Here is a 20852-nt window from a genome sequence, read left to right as displayed (position 1 = left end):
AGAGTTTGCCGGCATAAAGTTTGGATCTCAAGTGAGCTTTTTTAAGAGGGACAAATAGATGGATGTAGTTAAAGATGTAGGTAACTTGAGAAATAGACTTTTGAATTGCTTATATAGAAGCACTGTGACAGTTCCCTTGGGTACGGAATCTTTTCACTGAATTATATACGGTCGTAATGTCACTTTGATGATTCTCCAGTAATTGGCGTATTGTCGTGGCATTATAGATGATCTAAAGCTAGAAAAGCTCTGCGAAAATGTTGGCTCATAATTGTTGGCATTAGATATATATTAAAATAACTTCTACCTTATAGCAGCCCTACATACAGAGCACACAATGATGATTGCGTGGAACCATCCAACGGCACAGGATTGAGCACTCACGAGCATGGGGTCTTAACTGATGAACTTCTCAAAAAGCATCAAGTCAGATGGATCAATCCGAGGTACCAACTTTACCAGTTCCAACTACCAGACACCAGCAAGGTATAGCCAATCGATGCACATAGTTCGCAAGAACATATGGCCCATAAATACTACAACTCCCATAAAATAACAATACTGACAAACGGTGACCTACACTACAATTTAAACCAATAAATTACCATGCCCAAATGGAAAAAAGTTAACTTGGTTTCCATAATGAAGCTTTTGACGAGCGGAGGTGTGTCAGATTAATCAACACCAAACAGTATTTCAGATAGCATCTTGCATGCTGCTGCATTCTCAGCATCCTTCACCCTTGACTTTGGGTCGCTCAATGTCATAAAAGTATCATGTGAAGGTTTAACTTGAACTGAACAAATGAATCTCTTGTCATGAGCAGGTCCATGTTCTCCTTCAATTCTGCAAATTTCAATATATGTTAGTGCAGGTTAAATTTCTCAATCTACTGGCAGTGTGAGAAGAACGTCAATTCAGAAGTATGCCATTTCTTCAAACGGGGCACTAAAAGAAAAAAATGAACCATGAAATTGTTCAACGATGTGATTACAAATATAATGATACTTATGTCCTCATTCCTATAGTATAGATGCTAGAGATGCTACAAAGCCACTAGAAAGCTATACAATTTAAGCATTATCCACCTATTTTCAAGGGAGAAAAAGAAATATATACAAAGATATGACACATATACATGATCCGAAAAACAGAAAGAAGCCAATAGTTGATTCAGCATATTATTGTAAAAGCATCTGCGAGCGTGAGAGAGAGAGAGTGAGAGGTCTTGATCTCATGTTAACAATTGTTCGTACGTAGTTGACATTCCTCAATTTTCTCTTCGAATATTCTTTTTACATTACTGCAACTATACACATTCCAGCCAACAACTCAATTAATTATACAAGTTTCGATCTCATTCTTTTTTTTTTTGAGAGAGAGAGAGAGAATCTCATTTGGTTTTCTTATTTGTTCCTTTGAGCTTGATGTGTTTCCAAGAATCATATCCCCTTTAAACATAACTCAAAATTTGTCCCTAAATATTTGAGCAGATTGCAATAGCAGCTTCAAATTGATTTGTTTCCTCTTAGTTTTCATTTTAGGTTTGCTTCCCATTTCTATGCACAAGATCTATGAAATATTCTCCAACAGTGCCATGTTTATTCCAAATGAAGAATCACATCTTGGAAAAATAGAGGACCTCTGATTTCTGCCAGGCCATCTTCTTAAAGATCATTACTGAAGTCACATGATTCTCCATTGAGATTTTCTGTCGTGTGACAATCTAAATCATAAAAATTATTCATTCACCCTGAAGCAAACAAGCTTGCATGATCAGACTCTTAACACAAGGGATTGAACTTACTTGGTGGGAGGAACTAAAACTGTTTTTTCAAAGAAATCAAACTTGCTCTGACATTGCTGAAAAACTCCAGCTTTTTTGATACCAAGTAATATAAGATACCTTGAACTCTAATGCTAGCTACAAAAGAATATAGATTGGGGATAACACAAAGGAGAGAACTGGAGGAACTGAGGGAAGAAGATGTGAGATTCCTCAACCACAAAAATGAGAATATTCCACCAATAGCTCAAATTGTTATTTATACCGAATCGCAGGGATAACTCTCTACTATCAAGCTCAATAAATGGTTATTTATATAAAGGAATCATCATTAAATTTCCATCTTCATAATTTTTTAGCTCTTTCCTTGATGTTGGGAGGAACTTTGTCTTAGCATGAATATCCCAACAAGTCAACAAGCACAATCCAAACTGAATAAGAAGCTTTGAACTGTGCAGGACAGAAGAGAAAGCAATGAAAATCATAGTGATACCAATGATAGAGTTCCAAAACAAAAGTTCAGTTTGATAAATTAGCCTCAAGTAAATGCGACATGCAACTGCAAAGCCTAAAGATTCTACAGGTTCATATTTTTTTGATTTTCTGTTATGTTTCTGTCAAATTTGGAACAATCTAGAAGTTTAAATATTTTAGGTTATGTCCATAAAACTTTTCCTTTGTCTTAAAATAGCTAGGTTTGCATCATCTTTAGATTGAAGTATTGAATTGCATGGTGACATTTGCTAGTTTTAAAGCACTATTCGTAAGGATTGGTTGGGTTAGAAATTCAAAGTTCATTTGTTTGTTTCCTAAAATAAGTTTTGTTGAGACTTCCACACCTTCCCTCTTGTCCTCCTCCATAATGCTGGGTGCTCATAAAACATTGTGTGTTCGTCTTTATTCTACCATAGATTTAATGATCCATTTTAAACAACAGCATAGCATTTGCAAGAATGCAGATAAATTCAAACTCATGTTTTTTGGTTGATTTTATGGCTAAATGTGCAACAACTTTGAGGTCCTGTTATAATAAACAACTTCTCTTCTAAAGGAAATTAGTTATAGAGTGTCTATGAAATTAACTCATTTTGGCATATTTGCTGACAAAACCTCAGAGGAATTTATGAAAAGACAGGTGCATGCCCTCAAAATTGTTTCTAATTGTTATTCTACATATGCACAACAACATTTGTGGTCGTCACAATAAAAAGGAAAAGTTAAAGTAACTTTTTAGATAGTCATCCTCATTGCCATCACCTGGCAACTGATCTTCATTGAACATGATGATAATCAGGCCCTTTGTCCTCTGTATTTGCACAAATACCCTGAAACTCTTGAAAGAGTGTCCTTGTGGATTTGAGTGGACAAAAAAAAAACATCGTATCCGCATCTCATTTACTAAAGTGGAAATATACTACCATGTGCAACATCTTTGCAACATTTTGCAGTTACAAATACTGCTTAAGAGCATGTCAATGGGATGGAGGCCTAAGGTCCGCTTCAGAAATGTAATCATACAACTAAAGGAACAAAAACTAATCTATTATTGTTTATGTGAACGAAGTTATTTTTAAAATGGTGCAAGAGCTTCAAATTCAATAGACCTAAATTTGAGCCTTGATAGACATAAGGCTCGCCATTTGGACATCTCTTTTGAAAGGAGAAAAACTCTTTACAGAATAATAATAAAGTTGTGCTTCACCCTTGGCATGCCTCACCATGAATTGCATTCAAGGAACGACAACTAGGACCACGTAGAATAGTTTTTGTAGCAAATTATACAAGAAATATTTTAGTTTACTTGCTTTAAACAAAATATTGGTATTGTTTTCAAGTACATGTAGGATCTTCTATATTTTAATAACAGAGTTGGTATAGTAAGAAGTGGGAGTGGAAGACATTAACCCCTCTATAATAAAGCATTTTAGACTTTTCCATGTGGTCGATATTTCTTCTTAATAAGAAAAATTCTAGTTTTCTATGCAATTATTTTTATTTGTCCCTTTGTGCTATGTATAATATTATATACACACAAAACGGGGTGCATTTAAGACCCTCATTCAACAGCCCAAAGTATCCATCAAGAACCCTCCTTTCTTCATAGGTTCAAATTCCTATTTTTTTATATGCTTTATTAGTTTGTTCTTTAATTCTGTGTAATAACAGTATAAGAGTCTATGTACAAACTGATACACTGAATGGCAATAGAGTTAGGATCTTCATAATTTCAGTAAAAACGAGTATGTAAATGTGATTTAAAAGTTCAAAAAACTAAACAGTCTGGTTATCAAAACCAGCAACAATCAATAGATCAATCCATATGCCGCCGTGATTTTAACAACTGCCTGCCGCAACAATCAGAGAAGCCACAGATGTTGCATGGAAGGCAGCTCAAACACAATTCAAGATTTCATATCTTCCAAATGGAGTGAGAAACAGAAGTTGAAAAAAAAAAAAAAAAAAACAAGTTTGTCTCGCAAATATAACAGAAGCTCCCAGTCTAACAAAAGAACTCGAAAAACAGAGTCAGACATAAGTTGAAGCAAGAGAGAGAAGCTTACTTGTAGACCGGCCTCGGCCAACGATTCTTGCTGCACAGTTCATTGAGCTTCTGCTTTGATCCTTCTATATGCTCTCCTGCTCCATCCTCTCCAGGCAAATACGGCTCCGTATCCATATACTCTGCCTCGGAGCATGACAGTTTCTCCAGTGCATCCCTCGCAGCGTTGAGCTTCGCGATTGTCTTCTGCTCCGATGACCCAATTCCAATGAGCTTGCCATCGACAAACACATTCATCACGTACGTCTGTCCCTTCTTCCACTTCTCGAAATCGACGCTCTTCCCACGCTTCTGGCAGAACACGTAGAGTGTCGTCACCGGCTGCTCATCCCAATTCTCCAGCGTAATTATTGGCTCCAACATCCACCTAATTACCTGCTCCCACTCCAACGATGAAGGCATTCTAAGAACAAAGAAAAGCAAACAAGAGGCGAAAGCAAAAGCAAAAACTTTCGGATTCTCAGAATTTACCCTCCAGAGCGCCTCAAGATTGAAATCGCAGTCGACGTAGACGGCGGCAGCGATGGACTCGACGATGTCGGCCAGAACTTTAGGGGCTTTGATGCTGCCACCGTAGTGCAGCTCTCCCAAGCCCTCCTCCCTTTCTCTCAGCACCGACTGAGTGAACTCGTCCACCTGATAAGGAAATCAGGAATTAGGAAGATATTCGTCTTTTTTTTATGATCAATAACTCAGATAGATAGATGGACACATTCTGATCGAGACTGGGGGAGTTTCGGCGGACGAGGCGGTAGAGATCGTGGCGGACGGCGACGCGGGCGAGCTTCTCGGTGGAGACGTTGGCTTTGCGGAGGGAGGTCAGCTGGCCGGGGTCAGCGCTGGGGTAAGTGAGGTAAATGTAGTTGGCGAATGCGAGGCCAAGGACGGCGTCCCCGAGGAACTCGAGGCGCTGGTACGAGAGGTTCTCCGTGTGGGACGAGTGTGTGAGCGCCTCCTCCAGAAGCCTCGGGTCCCGGAACGAGTAACCAAGCAGGCGCTCCACCTTCGCCACCGCCGCGCGCATCCCCTCGTCGCTGGCGTCGACCAGAGGCGACGAGGAGGAGGCCGGGAAGTCGGCGCCGACGGGGCCGAGCATCGTCCGCCTGCGATGGGCGAAGTGGAGCGGTGTGATGGGTGAAGTGGGCTTGTGATTTCGAATCTGGAAAAGACTTCCGGTCGTCGGTGAAGCTGGATGATTACTTTCAGGAAAAGTTAGTCGAAATTATTTGTTGGATTCGGCCCGCGCAGGCTCGAACCCTGCTGTCGACAACCACATTCTATTTACCTCAGCATTTTATTTATTTATTATAATTAAAACATCTGTATGCCTTGATGAAGTTTTTTTTTTTGCATCAAAAAGTTAAAGTTTTTTTTTTTTCCCGGGTACATTGATTAAGTGTTTTAAGGACCTTGTGTAGATTAAAAAATGGCTAACTACTCTAAACACATGTTTTAAGTTGAAAAAAGTGAACTGTCTAGCGTGCTCCGAAATATGCTGTATTTTAAATTTTTTAGATGCATTCCCATGATTCATTTGCTGAAAAAATAAAAATAAAAGAAAGAAAAAAGAAGGGTAATTTCTGGCTTGTTGTGAACGAGAAGGACAAATCAAAGCCAGTTTTACCCCGACGAAAGAAAAATAAAAATTTGGGTAATGGTATGCTCCCAAAGCGGTAAATGCATCCTGAGAGCCATTTTCTAATATCACTTTTTACTATCCTTCGCTTTTGTCAACCAAGCAACAAGTAATTTTACTCGCTATTTAGCTTATTAGTGGATGATTACAAAAAATTAAATCTATGTACCTTCTGGTTAACCATTTGGTCTCCAAATGCAGCCTCGGCATTCGCCTTAATCCAACCTCCACTACATTACAGAGTATTTAACATTTGTCTTTATTATCATATGAACTCAGCAAATGCACTGAGAAGTAATCATCAGGCACTGCATGAATCCTGAACACCATTGATGCTGAGCTTTTTCGCTTCGCAGCAGACCGAAAAACCACATTCAGTTTTCAGTAGATCCTCAAGGGCCATCTCGAATACATTGGGGGTTGGCCAACTTCCGGAAGATGGTTTGCTTCCTTCACCATTTTCTTGTGAGAAATCAATTCATAATCTTCATTTTTCTATGAGAGAGAAAATTCCCAGCAAAATACCCATTTTTCTCGATCTCAATGATGTCGACTGCTCCTTTGGTCAGATTCCCTTTGGCAATCCTCCAACCATAAGGAACGGATGCCATTGGAAACCGACGTGGCGGGTGGGGCATATGATCCTCTGCATGGGCCGTCTCGGCGATTGTTTAGCCCCTCGTCTCTCCACCTTCACAGGCCTCTGGGCCGTCGACCCACTTGCTTGGCATGTAAGGCTATGATGTGGTCGTCCAAAATTAAAGGCTTTTTTACCTATTTGAGTTCTGCTTTTCCTTGTCACATGAAAAAAGTTCTGCCTTTCTTTGATGCAAGTTCCATCGAACTACCATTATGTTGCTTTGAGCAGGGTGTACGATCTTTAAGGTACATAAGTTGGCAGGGTGTACGATCTTTAAATTTGATTATGAATTGAGGTTTGCCTGGTCATACCTTTTTATTTAGCAATCAGCTTTCGTGGATTTGAATTTTTTAAGTGTGCAGTTCTAATAGCTAGGATACAAGTTGAAGTGACACATATTTAGTCCCAAAAAATAAGATTAGATAAGACATATTAAATAATATTGAATATATAAAATGAAATTAAAATTAAAGAACTAAAATATGAGATAGAGATTGGAGATTGGAGATGGATAAGATTGTTTGAGATGAAGATAGAGATAAAAAGAAATAGTTTGATAGAGAGAGAAATTAGTTTTTAAAAAGAGATAAATGAATTTAGGGCATTTGAAATGTAACTATGGGATTTAGATGTGAGACAGGATTGAGGTTGGTTATGTGACATGTTTTTATTTTCAAAGCTAGGCATTGTTATATAACAAAATTTTGTTTTTATATCAAATAATATTCTTTAGATAGGCAAAATTAATATAGTGTAGATTTGGACCTTTATAATTATAATGAAGCTGGATCTCCCTCTCTTTTTTAATAAAAAAATATTTATGCTCAATTAATTCATTTTTCAATTTCAGTTTGGAGAATCAAGAATTTTTTTAAGACACATAAGATTGGTACAAAGTCAGATTTGGCATCTATTCTAGCTACCCTAGTAGTAATGACTTGTTGCATTGTTAGTTATGTATGCTTGTCACGTTTATGTCGATATAGATGCATGTACCAACTCCAGTTTCACGGAGCAATAGGCGACAAAAGAACTACTTAAGTAATCTATGTCTGTTTGGGATGGTCATTATATTGGTTCATAAGCAAGTTTATATAAGTCAAATTTGTTATACTAGATTCGATCTTCAATAGCCTTTTTTTTTTTTTCCCTTTGAGAAGTTAAAAGAAGAAAACTTTCAAATAAAATCAGATGGAGGTGGAGCTCGAACTCTGGTCGCTCGTACCCATCTCTAAGGATGATCAGCAACTAGAGAAAAACGCATAATCAAAATTTGCTGCATGTAATTAGTCATATTATCTATTCAGTAGATAATTAAGTCAGATTTGTGTTTGCCGTTCGAACCTATTAATTAGATGTAGAGCTGGCTTAATGCTAGTGATTATTGACTCTAACCCATATGATTCAACCTGTTGCTATGTCGATCTTAAGCTTTAAGCTAACAAATACATGTTTGAACGACGTCAATCTTGGAAAAAAATTGATGATTCCGTAGAAAATCTTTGTCTGCTTCTACAAAAAAAATATAAGAAGATATGTTTGTAGCAACCCAAGACCTCATCCAAAATGGCTAGCGAGAAGATATTATTTGGATTTCTTGATCCTATATAATTACGCAAGATCTATCCAACGAATAACCAATGTAGGACTAAACATACGCCTGCATGGATCCCAACATATTTTTCTCAACAAAAGTGAACCTTGGAAATTCATATCCATACACTCATTGCGTCCTCATCTACCATGTTTCCTCATTTACCCTTCAATTCTACTTAAAGCCAAATGCCCCACATCGTGTGGATCATCCTTTCTCCTAGTCAAATTCTACTTAGAGGCTTCCTATTAATACCTTTGCTAATCTACATATTTTTTTAGCATATTTTTTGAGCCCTTTTTTCTAAGCATTTCACTTAGAATTTAAATCAAGCAACATCTTACACATCAAGTTACGACCTTTGCTATCTTGATAATCTTTTCTGCGGAAAAAGTTGTGGCATGTGCCGTACGCAAATTAAGCAAGCAAACGTGTATGTATCAAACGCAAAACAGTAAGCCACTTGACAGATACGACACTGTACATATTTTCTTGAGCAAGATCTTTTTACTTCAAGCCCAGCAAGTAACACGTGTTGTAACAGAGCTTTCAGCACCCTGTCCGCATTAGCTGTATGTATGACCCGTCTAGTCTTTTTTTTTTTTTTTTTTTTTCTAAGTACAATAGAAGCGTACCAGATAAAATCTCTGGATGACATGCAGCGACCCGTCTAGTTTACAGAATAAAAATTGAAGACAATAAACATGCAACGCGCACCCCAAATACACAGCTATACCTCTCCTGTGGTGTCCGAAAGGCTAGCAAGTCCAATAATATCATAAGCAAATCCATTGATGCACACCTCAAATAATATCAAATCCTGGGCACCTCACGGATAACATATCCTCAGAGCGAACGACAAAACTCACGAGGCACACGCATCCCCCCAAGCACCGCAGAAAACACCCCATGCCCACAAGCAAAAGAAGACAAACCAACCCTGGTCCTGATAGCGGCCGTTATAACAGTTTGTATGTATATACATATATGTAGGGCCCGCACAGAGTTACTTATTTAAAAACTATTCTGCATAACAGTCCTTATGTAGGGAAATTAATATTTATTAATTGTGTTTGCACTATTTCCTTAACTAAATAATATTTTCCCAGATTCAAATTTTTCTCTCGTTTTTGTGCCCCCGCGAAGTTATTAGCCTCCATTATTTACCATTTTGTCATTGTTATATTATACTAAATAATTTTAGATCACAGAAAATAGAGCAAATAATGGTCACTGTATCCGTTGTAGCGGGCAATAAGAGCTTTCGTGGATTCCATTATAACGGAAAAATGCCGTTAATGAAATTTCAAAAGCAGCAGAGTTACGCAAAGGAAAAAAATAATACAGACTTTCTAACTTTATTCATTTACCCTTCTCTACTCTTTTTTGACCAGCTTGGTAACGTTGACGGACTCGTCGCAGACAAACTCATCGTAGCGGTTAACAATCTCGGCCACGAGGAGGCACGCCGTTTCCACCACGTAGTCCTTGGCCGCGCATTGCTTGTTGGCCGGCGTTGGCGTGCCCGTCTGGGGCCCATTGGACCAGAACAAATAATTGAGCAGCTCTTTCCCGGCGCTCCCCAGGAACCGGTCCGGCACGAAATCCTCCGGCCGGTCGAACACCACCGGGTCCCGCATCGCCAGCGGCTGGTAGCCGCAGAGCAGCTCCCCCTTCTCCACCCGGTACGAGCACTCGTGGGATTTTAGCTCGAACCCGGCCCGCGCCCGCCCGTACTGGAGCGGGACCGGCGGGTTCAGCCGGAGCACCTCGTAGACCGTAGACCGGACCAGCTCCATCTCCCGGGCCGCCTCGAAGCTCAGCACGCTCTCCCCTCTGCTCTGCATCACTCTCCGCACCTCCTCTCTGAGCTTCCCTTGCAGTCCCGTCTTATCCCTCCCCACAGTGGTTATGAGCGAGGGCAGGAAGACGGAGAAGCCGCCGAAGGCGTTGAATCCGAGGACGAATAGGATATTGTGGATGGCCTCATCTTTTTTGAGCCCGTAGTCTTTCTCCGCTCTCTCGATCACTTCTTGGCCGCCCTTCTCCACGAACTCGTAGAGCTTCCGGTAGGCGCCACTGACGAGGAAGAAGGGGAAAGGGAATGAGTGCAGAAGGAGCTCCTCTAGAGGCTGAGGGATGACCCCAACCTTGGTGGTGGGAAGAAGCTGGAGAGCAAGCCACTTGTCGAGCATGGCGAAGCCTAGCTCACCGACGTCCGGAGAAGCCGACGGGTCGGCGCCGATGAGACTGATGCAAAGGAAAGAAAAGATGCATTTCTGCAAGGGGATGACGAAGCCGGCGGAGCCGTTCTTGGCGACGTCGGATTCGATGGAGGCGAGCATGAGGTCCAGGTTGCGGAGGAACTCGGAGACCCAGACTTTGGCGCTGGACTTGAGGAGGTCGAGGCAGAAGCTCTTGACGGGGGAGTGGCCGGGCTCGGAGGGGTCGAGGTAGACGACCACGCGGGTGTTGCCGGTGAAGTCGAGGCTGGGCATGTAGTCACCGACGAGGACGTTGCGCTTGTCGACGAGGGAGGGGTCGAAGAGGGCGGAGAAGGAGGAGCAGTCGAGGAGGGCGACGACGCGGGAGTCGACGCCGACGAAGAAGGGGAAGGTCGGCGGCATGTTGGTGCGGAAGACGGTGCTCTTGTGTGTGGCCATGCGGCTCCGGAAGAAGGTCTCGGGGCCTTGGAACCAGAAGTAGTCGAGGCGATCTTTGAGGGGGCCAATTAAGGGAAGGCCGTAGCTGCCCGGAATGGGGCGGGCGGGGAGAGAGCTTGTGGCGGTGGAGGCGCATGACGGCCGCATCATCATCGATATGGCGCTCAGCATAATGACCGCCCCTATTCTTCCTCTTTTTCTCCTCTTCAGCTCCTCCTCCTCGGGATTAAATATAGGAGCCGGTCACTGTCGTAGCATTATTCTCTTTTTTCCCTTCTCACGTGCTTTCTCGCATCTGCCGCTAACGGTGACAGATGTACGAGAGGATAGGCTTGCCATCGCGTGAGGTGACTGTGGTCAATTAGATGATGGCTTGAGGTAGGCCATGTGAGGTTTCCCGCAGTACTTGCACGGTGTAACTCCGGTGGTACGGTGGGCCTCATGAAGAAGAAATTAAGACGCTACATGTTGCAGACTGGATCTGACCGGCAGCTTCAACCAGCTGTACCGGACATCGATTGACTAACCGATCCGATATATCTCTTAAATCAAATTGGTTAAAAATCGGTCAAAATCGAATGAATCATCCGAATCAGATAAACCGAGAACTCGATGATCCATTTGACTCAGATAAATAATAAAAATTTGAAATTTGAACCGAATAAATGATAAAAATTTAAAATTTAGGTTGGTATTTTGGGCTTAGATACTTTAATCTAAAAAGCTTGAATTACTAATTTACTATCCAAAATCTAAAGTCCGATGCTTCAAATAATAGATAAATAGAATTCAAAAATGATCTTAAAAAAAAAAACTTTCTGCATGTTTTTATGAATTGGTGCATCCTCGGTTCAATCTTGTCTCATTGAATGATTTGAATTGAGCTTTTTTGTGAATTGGCGGGCTATGTTTAAGCTTCATTCATTCAATCATCTCAATTAATCGTCCCTTTTGGTTCGCATGAAGAAGAGGAGAAAGATGTAGTTAATAGAAAAATTAAAAAATGTCTCATATTTTATTAGAGTTTTTAAGAAAAAGATGAAAAAGCAATTTTCCTTAAAAATATAAAATTTATATATTTGATGAAAAAAAATCTATATAGAACATTAGAACAGTCATTTTTCCACCAGCTTAAAATTAGAATTTTTTTTTTCAAAATATCATTAAACTTTTAGATAGAATGAAGTAATATCTTTTTTTTTATTAAAAGTATAATAGGTACTTTATGCTATTTTTTTTTTTAGAAAAGAAGATGCTCAACCAAAAATAAGCCATTCTAAAATATATTGCTTTCACATGGTCAATCAAACATATAAAAAAAATCACTTTTCCAAATATCATATATCTAGATGTCAATTTTTTTAAAAATATTCTAATAAAAAAATTCTACGAGCTAAATAAGTCGGATAAACTTTTTGCCTAGCTGTGTCGAGCCCATGTTTCTTTGAATGAACCCAAGGTGTCTGACGCCATAATGGAGATACATGTTTCAGCTGATGCCCAGGATAAGTTCAACCAAAAAGAGAAAATTGATTGAATAAGTTCGACCAACAAGAGAAACCCACATGCTCATTCTAAACTTCTTCACTAATTGCTCATGTTTATCAGGAGGTGAATATAGTTGCTGATTGGGTTGCTTTTTTTATAACTCATCATTCGAAAGAGGTCTTTTGGACAAGGTTCGATTCTGCCCCTTCACCCATGTGTCATTTTATTTTTCTTGACTCTGCTGGTAGTACCCATACTAGATTAACGTGAGCTACTATTGTACGAAAAAAAATCTTTGTAAATATTGTAAATATTGGTGATGATCTCTCATTGAGAAAGAAATAAATCAAGGGGCAATCTTATCTAGAATCTCCCGGCATGTTTGGCACTTGGAAGGTTACCATTAGCAGAAAAATCTTTTATTAGCTCTAGTCACAAATGAAGGGGGGAAAGAAATGTTTCCGATCAGAATCACAGACTTTGCAATAGCTTATAAACTCTCGAACATAGCTCAATATTATTATTATTATTATTGTTGTTGTTGTTATTATTATTATTATTATTATATTGGTATAATGACTGCTCATGCTACTTTTGTATAGGTGCAGTCGGCGGAAGCAAAAGCAAGCAAATTGACAAAGCAACGAAGGAACAGTCCTCTAGAGGAGGTGGACCGGTCTAATTGACCTTTGCAGGTCTGCCACAGATTGCCTTCTTGGTGCTGAGAGGAGAAGGAGAAAAAGAATTGTCCCTCCTTTTATTGGCCACTTGAACCACATGTAACTGCAAAGATTACTCGACCGCCACCAAGGTGGTAGCACAGATGGAACGGAGCGTTGGCTTCCATCGGGGTGGTCCAGGTTCAAAACACACGAGCGTCGATTAAATTTGGAGACCAGATGCCCCACACCTAGATGCTGTCGGTGGGAGCGCTACTAGTCCACTGGTACCGAGGTAGCGCTGGGGTGACGTACTCACACATAAGTGATGAGCACAATGAGAAGAGCCCATAGGTCTGAGAGGGTACGCGGAAACTTACGGCCTGCATCAAATATTTTCTTGTGGAAGGAGGGGCTAGTGGGGGCTGCTATGCGGGGGAGGTTCGCCGCTCCCCCTCCCCTCCCTTCCTATCTCTTTTACTAAAAAAAAAAAAAAAAGCTCGGCTGACTCTTTAACATATTTGGATTTTGCCACGGAAGTGTACCGTTGGATCTCAGCCGCTTATCTGATTAAAGTTATCTAATTACGACTTTCATCAGGTGCCATGCAACCTTTTATAGGGGACTAGCGGTTCGATGGATCTCTCTCTCTCTCTCTCTCTCTCTCTCTCTCTCTCTCTCTACCACATGCCAAGTTTGGGAGCAGCCTCGCACCTGGAAGGTATGCTTCACAGATTCAGATTTTATTTTTAGGTAGTAATTATATCGACAGTTAAGAGGCTTCTTTCATGATCTGCTCGGTTTTACACCATTTGCAAGGTTTTGCACATAATTTGAAGATTATTATGAACATGGGAAATACCTTTTAACTACTGATATATTGCAGCTTTTTCATAATTTATTATTATGGGTTTCCTTGCAGGAGGAAAAAGAAAAATATGTCGGTGAAGTGGCATGCATTTGGAGTACTCGCAGAAACAATGCTATGTTTTAAGCAATGAATTTTTGTTGATATAAGGGAATGCAGGTGCTCATTTCATACCATCTTAATTTCATCTATTAACGCATTGAGGTGTCATTTTGCAAAAATTGTCCGTTACAGTTTTATTCAAAAACTATATGGAGTAGATATAAAATTTGAAGATTGTGAAATTGTTTATGGAAATCTTATCAACATTAAGAGAAGAAAGTATTCCTAAATTTGCTACACTTAGTGGGGTTTTCTGATAAAAGCACCAAATAGAGCAAAAGATGTAGCAAACTATGCAACATCCAAAGATTGTTGAGTTTTGGTTATATAATGGAATGGACACTTCGGTATTGTAAAACAAGTTCTATTTTTTAAATTGCAAGTTTTCCTTCCACAAATATCATTAAAATTTTGTTGGATTCTTGGACCATGAGAAACAATTATGATGACATTATGGAATGAGAAAGAAAAATAGGAAGTTTTAACGACGAGAATATCGAAACAAAAGTCATATATATATTGCATTGTGAGGTGGCCATAAAGCCATGTGCATTATTCTTTGGATGGAAGCAACTGCGCATCTTTGATGGAGGAGAAAAGAAAAAAATATTGAAATGATAGGATCAATTATTTGGGGAGAGAGAGAGGGGCGATTTATATATGCAGTCCTCTTTTTATCTCCTGCAATAAATGTTCAAGGATATATGAAACATTAAGATGGTATATCATTTCTCATATGCTTTCGTCCTAAAACTCTTGAGATTTTGGGACAACGAGCGACTTAAAAGTACAATCAGAAGTGGAGTGTGGAATACTTGGTTGGAGTCAAATTAAAAAACTTGATTTGTTTTCTCTAAACGACAGTGCTCAACCAATTGAGGAGTAGGGGTTGCTTTTAAAAAAAGTTTATTTTACAAAAACCTCAAATAATGACAAATCAAGCATATATTATGAACCGTTAACGGCATGTATATTCAATTTTCACTTACCATACGATGAACATCACAAGCTTTTATATTTAAGAAGTATTTAGATTTTGTAGATAAAAATGAAAAGGAGAAGAGAGGAGAGGGGATATCGTGGCAAAAATTGGATCCCAAACATTGCATTGATTGATACAATAATTTATGTTCCTTTTTATTGAGTCAATCATGTGCACCAAACGAGCATCGGTCTCCATTATTACTATAATCTACAACAATGCTTTAATCATGCTTGCCAGTATTCTAAGCAACCATCTCTACATTAGAGCCAAATTAATGTGTCCATCCATTTTCTAAGATAGACCTCTATGCCCTTGACAATATATTGAAAGAGATAGTTATATAGACACAAATATTATTAAAAAACAATATAAAAAGGAAGAAAAATTTCTTATGACCCTCCAATAGTACTATCATCAAAGATACTCCCTGGATCTTAATCATTCGTATTTAAAATTTAGCATCATATACATTTACGTCCTTTCGTCCGTATGTTTCATCCATACCTTTTAATTAGATCTTCTTGCACGAGATGGTATATTTAAATACATCAAGAAGTATTTTACATGAGTAAGAAATTGATTATGAATAAACACGAGAAGAACATAATAGAATTGAATATAGTGTATAAGTAATTCATATTGGAAATTTTCTCGAGCTTCAAAATGACAAATTCTAGATGGCTTTCCACCAGCCAGGGCATGGTGAATCCCTACTTGCTCTGCAAGACTCCTCTTAGACACGAACCAATACAATAGTGCCACATTCTATTTAATCTAGCACTGTTCATATTCGGGACACGTCCTCGAGTCAGGTGTCAGGCCCATGGAAACAGAGCTTCAATAGATGGTAAAAGGAGGTTTCAAAGCGAAGCGCACGCACCCACCACCTAGCTTTCTGATTACATTTTGATGACAATGTTTTGAAGGGTGGAGGCCGAAAAGGAGTGAGCTTTGTGATTCAAGACCACGAATCTAGATTTGTAACTGCTAGCAGTCGGCGCATCTTCGATGAGTCTATTACTGAAGTAGAGCTGTGAGCTGTGAGCTGTATAGAAAGGCATCGTGCATACGAAGCGTGCACTGGGTGCAGATAGCTTGAAATGTGACTCAGCCACGGTAATCGATTAGATTCATGGACGACACAACAGCGACGACAACATCAGCTACTTCAAGGCATCTACAAGATTTGGGGGGTTTTGATGCTTTACGGATTGTGTATGTCTTTTGAGAAGTGAATAATGCCGTCGATTGAGTTGCTTTTTTTTTGTTGCGCATCACTCGAGGGAGTTTCTTTGGAAGAGCTTTGAGTCTATTTTTCTCACTCTTTCGTCAACTTTCTTTTTGCCGAATTGTTCTGGGTGCACTCACGCTCATTCATTCAGCGGTTGTCGCAGTTGTATAAGAAAAAAGGGTAAAAAAAAAAAGAAAAAAAGGAAAAAAAAAAAAGCGTAATGCACGCAAGGAAAAGCTGGAGACTACCACCACCTGAAAAGCTCAGCGACGGGAAGGACGATAAGAAAGTTACGTGGCAATCTCCGCAACTGCCGTGTCGGAGTTTGATGTTGCCGGAAGCGTTCGCTTTGGCAGGATACAGAGGACTTTCTGGCAAACTGCGTGCGCAGCGTGGCATCTTCTCAAGTGCAAGCCAGTTGCGTGCGCTGGCTCTTGTTTTCAGGTAGCGGCACGACTGATAAAAGACAGCAGAATGCATTAAAACGATAGATCGGAATTAAGAGGGTCGGAGAGTCATGGTGGACTCAGAGAGAGCTCGAGAGTAGATACACAGCATCAAGAGTTTCCAACAATGATGTCCGGCAACCAAGGAGGCCAAGTTGGTAACAAGGAGGGGAGCGGAGGAGGAGGGTGTGGCCGCAATTGCCTCTCCAAGTGCTGCCTTCTTCATGGAGGTATTCCTCCCATCACAAACTCTGTTCGACGAAATGCCCGCATCCATTTATGTAAAGTGTGACAACCTAAATAAACTTAATTTATCGCGAGAATAGTGGATACAACTTTCACAATTTAGTGAGTTGCTGGTATGGATCATGCATTTCTTTATCCGTAGCATTTCAAAGATGGTCCATCTAATCGCTCTAGATCTTTACACAGGTGGCCTTCCCATAGACAAATGAAGATGATACTAGTGAACAATCACTCAAATCCCTAACAAAGCTCCGTATTAAATCTAAACCATCCCTGAATAAATTAATGCACTGAATAAATCTCAGTGCATCAATCCCAGCAAGTTAAAGAGTAATGCACAATATATATTTGTTTAAAAGCCACACCCGTTTCTACATAAATTTAAAATTAATTTTATAGGCCAGAAGCCTTATGAACTATCATCTATTGGCTTATTATTATATGTAATTATCAGAAATAGATCTCATGCTGATTTATTTGGAATATCTTGACCTCCTTCTAAATTGTTAATCTGTGTAAAAATCAATGGATAGGGGCCAAGCTTCCTCTGTATTCTTTCAGCAAGTCTGCCAAGGGTTCTGGGCTTTCATCAGAGAGGAAAAAGCCTCATTCATTGTTCCTCGATAGACTTCTCAAAGTGGTAGGTAGTAGTTCTATTTAGGATTAGTTTTCTCCATATAGTCACTTTATATTGTAGTTGATTACAGTGGGAGGACCGCAGGCTTAGAGGACTGTTCCACCATGATATCACTGCCTGTGAAACTAAGGTCAGGATTCATCTTTTAGTAATCTACTCTTTGCTTGCCATCCCATCTATTGATTGCTGTATATATCTAGGTGGGTTTCTTTGCATAATTATTTCTTTGAGTGTAAACTTTATGTACAGATACTTCCAGGAGAACATGGTTTTATAGTGGTACTGGTTGAAGGTCGTGACCTCAAGAAACGGCCAACTGAGTTTGGACTCGATGAGGTCCTCCAACACTTTGATGGGAGAAAGTTCAACTTTACGAAAATAGGGCAAGAGGAGGTGCTCTTTAGATTTGAAGAAAGTGGGAATGATGAAGCCCAGTACCTCGAACATGCTCCTGTTATGGCATCAGCCTGCCCAAATGTGATTGCCATCAATGTGGGTATATCTCCTTTGCTACCATTTTAGTTTATTTTCTTCGCCGATGGAAGAAATTGTTGGACTCTTCTGTGTTGCAGGTGAGCCCAATAGCATATGGCCATGTGCTTTTGATCCCTCGCATACTAGACTGCATGCCACAGAGGATTGATCGAGAGAGCTTCTTACTCGCCATGCGCATGGCGAGGGAAGCCCATAATCCCTATTTCAGAGTGGGTTATAACAGTCTTGGTGCCTTTGCCACCATTAATCACCTCCACTTCCAGGTCACATACCCTTTAATACCTCCTTCCTCCAGATATTTAATCAGCTAGTATAAGCTCACAATTGAAATTTCTAGTTTTCTTGCTGACCTCATGGTGGCAGGCTTACTGCTTGACTGAATCATTCCCAGTGGAAAAGGCTCCAACTCAGATGATTACAACTTTAGGGAGTGGGGTGAAGATTTCTCAACTGTTACATTATCCTGTAAGAGGTCTTGTTTTCGAAGGTGGAAGTAGCCTGGAAGATCTATCAGATGTCATCTCCAGTGCCTGCATTTTCCTTCAAGATACCAACTGCCCCTACAATGTCCTCATATCTGATTCCGGCAAGCAGATTTTCCTCTTCCCACAGGTAATTCTAATTAAGCGCAACTCCCTCCAATGCTTCAGTTATGCACATCTTTTAATATAGAAATCAAGTCTTATTTTTTTTTCAATGACATCCAAATGAATGAGCAGTGTTATGCTGAGAAAAGGGCCCAAGGAAAAGTTAGCCAAGAGATCCTTGAAAAGCAAGTGAATCCAGCAATATGGGAGCTTGGCGGTCATTTTGCATTGAAGCGGAGACAGGATTATGTGGAAGCATCAGAAGGGAGCTTATGTAGTTTCTTGGAAATGGTGTCTCTCTCTGAGGAACGGTTCACAGAGATGAAGGGATATATCTTGGAAGCCCTTGCCAGTGTAGCTGTCAAGGATATCATGGAAAGGGCAGAAAGGGATTGAAAATTTGTAAGCAATGATCCCTCCTGCAAAAACTAGATTGCTTTGGTTGTTAGCAGTGATGGTGGTTCTTTATTGTACTTCAGTAAGTGGGTGGACGTATGCTTTATCTCTAGTTGTTTGATATTCAATTGTGGTTTCTTTGTGGTTCAGTTCAGATGCTCTTCAGTCAGCATCAAATGTGTGCTTGATAACCTTATCGTTTTGTTAATGTTGTAATAGCCTTTGGCTACTCTGCTGAGCACTATGTCAACAACATTCTCCAAATTACTGAAATATTCCTGAATGGTTCATGAAATTTGCTTTGGTGAAATGTTTTCTGATTATTCTTGGATAGCCAGTCAAGGACCAAATCACAAATTTTATATATGGTAATTGTGTTACATGAATTATTTGTCAAATACTCAAAGCTATGGATCAGTGATGGCACCTGTTACTACTATCTGCTGTTGTTGTTGGTTCTTGCTATCTTCTTTTGGATTAGCCAGAATATGGATATAGAGTTCTGCTGAAAATGGTTCGAAGCTCATACAAACATTTTGGAACAAGTGACAAATATGATAACAAAATTTTTTATTAGGATGTTTTTTGTTTTAAGGTATGAGAATAAATTTTGTAAGAATCCTGATTCCTCTAAAAATGTGTCTTATATAAGGTTAAGAATTTATTGGTTAATACTGTATAAAATATTCACTAGTATGTTTGGTCTATAGATTTTTGGCGATGCCCATCAAGCATGGCAACAAGATCATCTGGCCTCCAAAATGCAAGGTAATAGATGTGTTCTTGGTATTATTCAGCCATCAAAGTCATAGCTATAGAGCCACGAGGTAATAAATGTCTTCTTGGATTGAATTGTTCGTATATTGCTAAAGAAAAATAATTAGCTGATATTAAGGTTTCCTTGTTTGGATGGATGATTCAGTGATCCACATGATTATCTTAGCTTGCAAGGAGCCTAACCATCATCCTTTTTAACAAAGCCCATAAAGATACAGTCTTTATAACTATTTTCCGTTTGTTATTATCTCTCCTAGGATGTTTTTGATTTGATTAACTTAGGTTAAATGGACGAGTAGAATAAGGAGAGTTAAAACTATCATTTCTAAATCAAATAGAGTAAATGAGTTAGGAGAAGAAAACATATTTATATTGGACCAACATTTTAAAAATACTTATTTTCTAGTCATGAATTTCTAGAGATTTATGCTTTTCTAAAAACTTACATATGCGAGAGTCTTCATAAAGTATTTGTCTCACGAACTTGAGTTCCTCTCACGAGCGTGTAATCATAAATGGGAAGGTTATGTGAAAATATCATGAATAACCATGTTAGACATGAGATAGACATGCATGGAGCGGAGAAGCGATCTCACCAGCATTAGTCTGCCCATCATGGATGATGAATCAACTCTCCAACCCTCCAGGTGCTTCTGGATACACTGCACCATATCAAGGCACTTTGTGTCCGCAGTCTCCTCCAGGTAATGGGGACACCCACCACGATCTTTCATGCTTCCTCATGCCAAGAAGCTGCCTTATGGCCTACTTCACCTGCAGCTTGGTCTTTGGACTAAAGCAGATGGTTGACTTGAGGAGGTTCATCTTCTGACCTGATGCTTTGCAGTAGTCCTCTAGAACACGTCTGAGAGTCATTGCGTCCCTCGTCCTGGCCATAAGGAGACAACCATCTGCAAAAAGGTGGAAGATCGATCGAGCCTCCAGGGTTGGAACATAGGCGTCCATCGCTCGGTCCTAGCATGTTGCCTATAAGGCTCAGGATAACACATCGACACAAATAATAAATAGGTAAGGGGATAAGGGACAACCTTGATG

At 39.8% G+C, this 20852-nt stretch overlaps 3 protein-coding genes across 3 annotated transcripts; 1 reads left to right on the top strand and 2 right to left on the bottom strand.

The window, feature by feature from the left end:
* Nucleotides 1-390: 390 nt before the first annotated feature.
* On the bottom strand, nt 391-5533 carry LOC103700815 (ribonuclease 3-like protein 2). The gene is made up of 4 exons (XM_008782695.4): nt 5059-5533; nt 4818-4982; nt 4348-4721; nt 391-846 (listed from the first exon to the last, which is right to left on the bottom strand). The coding sequence occupies exons 1-4, from the start codon at nt 5440-5442 to the stop codon at nt 675-677; spliced, it is 1095 nt and encodes a 364-aa protein (XP_008780917.1). The 5' UTR covers nt 5443-5533; the 3' UTR covers nt 391-674.
* A 3925-nt stretch (nt 5534-9458) lies between these two features.
* Nucleotides 9459-11088, bottom strand: LOC103700822 (probable inactive linolenate hydroperoxide lyase). The gene has a single exon (XM_008782704.3). The coding sequence runs from the start codon at nt 11048-11050 to the stop codon at nt 9593-9595; it is 1458 nt and encodes a 485-aa protein (XP_008780926.1). The 5' UTR covers nt 11051-11088; the 3' UTR covers nt 9459-9592.
* A 5309-nt stretch (nt 11089-16397) lies between these two features.
* Nucleotides 16398-19329, top strand: LOC103700830 (GDP-L-galactose phosphorylase 1-like). Its single transcript, XM_008782710.3, has 7 exons — nt 16398-16888; nt 17438-17544; nt 17612-17671; nt 17791-18033; nt 18114-18299; nt 18400-18648; nt 18756-19329. Exons 1-7 carry the CDS (start codon nt 16786-16788, stop codon nt 19017-19019), a joined length of 1212 nt encoding a protein of 403 aa, XP_008780932.1. The 5' UTR covers nt 16398-16785; the 3' UTR covers nt 19020-19329.
* Nucleotides 19330-20852: the final 1523 nt, after the last annotated feature.

The sequence above is a fragment of the Phoenix dactylifera genome, chromosome 9, assembly GCF_009389715.1.
Source record: "Phoenix dactylifera cultivar Barhee BC4 chromosome 9, palm_55x_up_171113_PBpolish2nd_filt_p, whole genome shotgun sequence".
Classification (NCBI taxonomy): Eukaryota; Viridiplantae; Streptophyta; class Magnoliopsida; order Arecales; family Arecaceae; genus Phoenix; species Phoenix dactylifera.
This window is presented reverse-complemented; position numbering and strand designations above follow the sequence as displayed.